The 6,000-nt window shown below is 37.1% G+C and overlaps 1 protein-coding gene across 2 annotated transcripts in view; it reads left to right on the forward strand.

Annotated features, from left to right (window-relative positions):
• SAMSN1 (SAM domain, SH3 domain and nuclear localization signals 1) overlaps nucleotides 1-5,372 on the forward strand; it is a 114,517-nt gene extending 109,145 nt beyond the window's left edge. Inside the window, exon 16 of one of the 2 annotated variants that reach the window (XM_043538352.1) lies at nucleotides 3,914-5,372. In XM_043538352.1, the coding sequence (XP_043394287.1) occupies nucleotides 3,914-4,113 (200 nt within the window). In that variant the 3' untranslated portion in view covers nucleotides 4,114-5,372. The remainder of the gene's footprint in view (nucleotides 1-3,913) is intronic. The other variant, XM_043538351.1, reaches the window with a different exon arrangement.
• Nucleotides 5,373-6,000: the final 628 nt, after the last annotated feature.

Here is a 6,000-nt window from a genome sequence, read left to right on the forward strand (position 1 = left end):
TTGACAGTGTATCCAGGTGGTTAAGAACAAGTAGGTGTAAAAGTCAAAAGTTAAAAATAAATATAGCTTTTGTTTGTGAAGTAGGAGAACTTGACATTTACCCTGAATCCATATATATTTATAATGCTCAATATTCTGTTGAGGCAGCTTTTGTATTTACTGCATGATAGTCAGAGTAGGCTGAAAATTTTCTATCAGTTTTTTTTCAGACAAAATTGGCCTGTTTTTCCTGAAGAAAATATTTGTTTTGTTTGAAACTTTCTGTTTTTTCAATGAAAAACAGAAAAATTAATATTTTTATTTTTTCAGACAACAAACACTGGAACATTTTCTAAATCTTCTAACTTTTTCCACAGAAAATACCATTTTTTTGACCAGCAATAATGATATAGTTGTGACACTGAAGTTCAGTGCTCCACCACTTCAGAGTCCCATTCTGTCTTTGTAGTGATTTAGTTTTTAGCTTATTTATCTCAGATTGATTTTGCTACAGAAAAAGTGTGTGCATATACTCTGCTTTCTAGAAAATTACAGAGTTTACCCAAGACTACCATATGTTCACATCACACAATAATTCAAAAGCCAGAGGAAAAAATGTATACATAGTCCTCTTACAGAAGTTTCAGCTCCTGCCATTTTTGGTCCAAATGTGATTTGTCATTGTGACACCATGATGGGAAGACACAAATGCAAAAAAACCCCACAACAGATCCAGTTGTGCACAAGAAGTTATACTATTCAGATGAACATAGTTAAAAAGTCATCTTTTAATGAAAAGGAAACAAATAGCATGACCAAAAAAATGGAATTAAAAAAAAATCCAGCAATAACGGTCTCTTCCTGCTCACTTTAAAAGAAAGAAAGAAAGAAAGAAAGAAAGAAAGAAAGCTTCCTCTTTCACTTCAATGATGTAAACAGGATTAACACTTTTTTAGGTCACTGCTTGATGGGACAGAGAGATGATTCTACAGAACCTGATAAAAGCACTTGCAAGTGGTATTATAACTGATCACGGGATTACAGATGAGGAATAGGAAGACGTTCTGAGTTCAGCATCTAAGGAAGGGTTCATACAATAACTTGCTGAATTCTGTAAGCACACAGTGACCAAGCAGACATGTTTTTTGCTGGCATTGGCTGAAATATAGCATGAGCTAATAGAAAAACTAGGTTAGGCATCACATATTTATCCTTGATTATTGTGATTAACCAATAATAATAATAATTAATAATGCTGATATAACTCCATTCAAGTAACTGGAGTTACTCCAGAAATTAACTTGGCCCGATATATTACCAAAAATTTTCCCTACAAAAAGAGGTGAAATTTCATATGACAAACCATCCTCTGTAAGGTGGGGAAAGGATGAAATAGTTACAGACACTGCCAAATCTGACCAAAGATGCACCTTTTTAACAGTGAGGGTAGTTAACCATTAATTTACATAGGGAAATGGTGGATTCTCCATCACTTGAAGTCTTTAAATTAAGAATGGATAGCTTTCTAAAAAGATAATCTGTACCTCAAAAGAGGTTATGGTCTTGATGCAGACGTGTTATGCAGGAGTTTCAGGGTAGATGATTACAATTCGAGCTGGTTGGAGATACTTTGATGGTACCATATTGTGTTAGAATACACAATTCTTTGAAAACTGAAATGCTTTGTGAAATCAGGTTGATTTTGCCAGAACTTTGGTTAGGAGAAAAGAAAAAGAAAAAAGTTCCAACAATGCCAAAGTGTCCAGTTTTTACATTTTTTGGAATGAAATATTGTGATTGTTTTGAAATGACTATCTATGAATCTTCCTTGAATGCCTGCCTTTTCCAGGGAGGGTTTTGCATCCAAAGCCATAATTCTTCCTGGTGCAGCAGCAACGCACACTATAAATATAATCTGGACCCCAGCCTCCTGGTAGACATATGGTAGATAAGACCATTCTGTAAATGCACATAATCTACTCTACTTCCAATACACAGGATGCATGTTCACTATAAAACTGTCATCATTAGCAAATATAGTATTAATTGAGAACAAAACTGATCTTTACATATAAAAATTTCAGAATAACTCTCTTATGACTATTCCTTTTTCCCCTTTTGCTCTGCTGATGGCTTTGTTTGACTTGTATGTAAATGTGCTTTTCTTTGTCTTTGGTCACACCTGACCTAATTTACATCAGAGACACAGACAAGTAGGCAGAACCACATTCCTTGTGTATCTTACTCCTGCTGACACATGTTTAGAACACAATTCTAGCACGTACTGATAATCCTTTGTACACACCCCATGCATATGCCATGCAATGATTTCAAGACCAGTGTGTTACCACTTCATATATGATACCTTATATGACAGCTTTTAGATACAGAGTGCCAACAGTGTGTTAGGTGTAGTATGTCAGGCCTGATGCGAGTTGCTGATAGAGTAGTGAACCACCTCTGCGTCAAATATAAATCCAATTCATGGCATTTTGGTATGTTCAGTGAGATGCCAGGTTGTAGTTGGTTGAGAGATCAGCTGATGATCTTCCTGTTGAGGCAGTATGTCTTTTTTCTATTCACTGGCAGATTATTCATTATAGCGCAAGTGCTAAATAAGGACAAATGTTTTGAAAGAGAAATTTGCTTCTATTTAATTTTCAGCAGCATGAATGGGGGGATTTTCAACGGCATGAATGGGACTTGTGTGACTAACTGCCCTTTGTGCCTTTGAAAATCTCTCTCATACTTTATTTATGTATGGCCAGATTTTCAGAAACGCTGAGCACCAGCAGCTCTCACTGAAAAGCTACGGTCCAGATTTTTAAAGGTATTTAGTCCTTGCTGCACTCAGCATTGCAAAGCCCAAGTCTCATTTTCAAAAGGGATTTTGAATTTTAGTGAAATTTAGGCTCAGTGCCTAAGTCCCATTGAAATCCAAGGTGCCTAAGTCCCTTTTGAAAATGAGACTTAAGTGCCTAACCCAGTTAGGCTTTGCAATGCTGAGTACAGCAACACCTACACATCTTTAAAAATCTGGTCCTTATTGCTTTTGAAAAGCTGGCCACTTCATTTTGGTACCAAAATGGGAACTGAGCTCTTTGGCAAATCTGGCCATCTTTGTGGGCGCTTTTGAAAATCTTGCAGTTGTATGGCATGGTTAACATACCCAGTACTGTAAATAAATACACTAAGGCTTTGTCTGCACTGGCAAGTGAAGAATAAAACTTTTATCATTCAGAGGTGTTAAAAAAACACTCACACCCCAAAAGACAAGAGTTTTGTCGAGGAAAAGCCCCGGTGTAAACAGCGCTTTGTCGTCAGGAGTGCTCTCCTGCCAACAAAGCTGCCACTGCTCGCTGGGTGTGGAAGTTTTTTGTCGGCCGGAGAGCTCTCTCCCACCAACAAACAGCAGCTACACTGCGCATTTTTTAGCGGCACAGCTGTACTGGCACAGCTGTGTGCTAAAAGCTGCGTAGTGTAGACACAGCCTAAATCCAGCGGCTACACTACAGTACACATCAGTCACAGAAGGCTGAGGGCACATTGAAAACTGGAATGTTAGATGATACTGAATTGGTCTTTTGAAAGTGAGGGAAGGGGAAGAGTCAGCGTTGCAATGCACTTTGCACAAGCAGACCCTTGAACCAATACACAGTCCTTTTGTCTTCTTTGGGGTTCAGGTATCCACCTGTGAGCAATGTATTGCAGGATCGTGTTGATGTTGAGTGGGCTACAGTGGCTGTTGACATCATGGAGCGATAACGATCAACCCTTTGATTTCTAAGGTTTCAATTTCTAACAGATAGAAGGTACAGCGCTAATAGATCGGCAGTTTGCCAATTCAGTTTCTGCAGTGCTCCACGAACAATCTTGTAATCATCTAAGTGTTGGTCAGGGGGGTTCATAACATTTTCGTTTTCATTTTTTACAGCTGAACAAGAACATGAAAATGAGCAACAGACCCTGACCTTAAGGCCCGAGCTCAGCTTTAACAAGTCAGAGGTAAATGACTGTCCGAGAGACTCTGGATGTTACATCTTATCGGAAAATTCAGATAATGGCAAAGAAGAGCTAGATCCAGAAAACGTATCTGACGTGCTACAGACGATCACCATCACTGAGACCAACTGATATATGTGCTTTTCTGCAGCTTTGCAGACAGGACTATCAGATACGTTAAGCTAACTTGCTAGTATGGCAGCACAATAATAGGTTGCAAATATTCTCAACATCGAAAGCACTCTTAGGGTTTCCAGCTGAAGTACAATATTTTTGACTTTATTCAATATATGGACACTGTGTACCTGAATCTTGGTTGATGAAAATAATGTCCATACTTTCCTTGTTTATTAATTCTTGAACAGTTGCCTGAAGGGAAAATAAATAACTGCTATATATATATAGATAGATAGATATAGATATAAAATCATTTTCTATTAAAAGAACAGGGAGTTATTTTTAGGCATTGGCACATAGTTCTGGATATCTTATCTTCTGAAACATTCTGAAATATTGTAAATAGTGTATATATTTATTTTAAAAGCTAAATATTAATTATTGTCCTTTTTTATCTTCGGAGGAATGTTTCTCTGATATTTATACAAAACAGACTTTTCACCAGTACAGCAGCATAATAAAAAGGTGATTAGGGTTGATATTCTACAGTACTATGAAAAATACTGGGTCTGATTCACATTTACATTAAAGTTGCTTTACCACCACTCCGCTGTGTAATGTGGGCATAAAGGAAATTTCAGCCACTTGAAGGCCTCTTTACATTACCATGGTGCAAAGGGGCCTTAGTGTAAATGAGAATCCGGCCCTCTGTCTTCAGTAGCCTTTAGGAGCAACTTGCAGTTTGAATTTTGTACACATTTATCTTTTTATTACTATTTATAGTCTTTCTAAACATTGTGAAATGAAAGCGAGAGCTATTAGCAACTAACTGATATCCATAACTGAGCTTTCATTATTATTTTTGGTGAAACTCCTTCCTTGTGCGCTTAGCGTGAAATTTGTCAGTAGAAATACCTGTTTGTATGCAAAAGCCAATAGCTAATACATTGGTATATATTATCAGTGTACTCCATACAACAGCTAATCATCATTTCCCCATGTATTTTACACTAGAATATACCTTTTATTTGCTTTTCCCTCTTCTTGAAGTATTTCCTTTGACAATAAACAGAACTATGTGATTGAGGCTCTTAAAAACTTTTTAATGTGGACACTAACTTTTCAAAGACTGTACGTTTATAATGGTAACATAATATATGAGACATCTACTGAGTATTTTTTATCATGCATAATCTGTATCAAATTAATGTAGTGACTTCCTCTCTCACCTGTTAGTCACACATTTTCATAAATTATATCTATGTTGAATAGTTTCCACTAGCTTGCTGACATTTTTTTTAAAATCACCCTTCAGAAGAGACCAAGCCTGGAAAGTTTCTCAGAAAGAGAATTTCCGAGGAAGTTATGAACAAGTGAAAATGGGAATTTACAATGAAAACTGTTTTGACAGCCTTCTCTCTACCTGTCACTAAATGCCATAGTGCAATGGGTGTGTTCATGTTGGCCTCAGAACCATAAGGTGTGGTTCTACTCTGAAAAGTTACTTTGTGAACACGACATTGTAGGATTCCAAACTCTCTGTATGTTAATGACTTCCATATCAAACATGCTGTGTTCACAAGGAGCAAGATAGGCTTAGGTTGTGTTTTCTTGTTAACTTCCAGCCCTGCAGACTGGAGCTGGCATCTGTATGTCAGGCTAAGTGGGTTCTCATATAACTACTGAAAAAGGATCTGCAATTAGAACCCACTTAACAAGCCTTTGATGATGCATGAGCCAAAATGGAATCTCTTTTAGGGCATCTCTACACAGAAACTTGCACCAACTTCACTAAATCAGTTTCCTAATGTATTTCTAATGAGTTATTTCAGTAAACATCTGTATGCGGACACATACGGTACCGACATGAGCTAAATCAATCAATCTCTAGCAACTTTTGTT

The sequence above is a fragment of the Chelonia mydas genome, chromosome 1 (assembly GCF_015237465.2).
Source record: "Chelonia mydas isolate rCheMyd1 chromosome 1, rCheMyd1.pri.v2, whole genome shotgun sequence".
NCBI classification, from domain to species: domain Eukaryota; kingdom Metazoa; phylum Chordata; order Testudines; family Cheloniidae; genus Chelonia; species Chelonia mydas.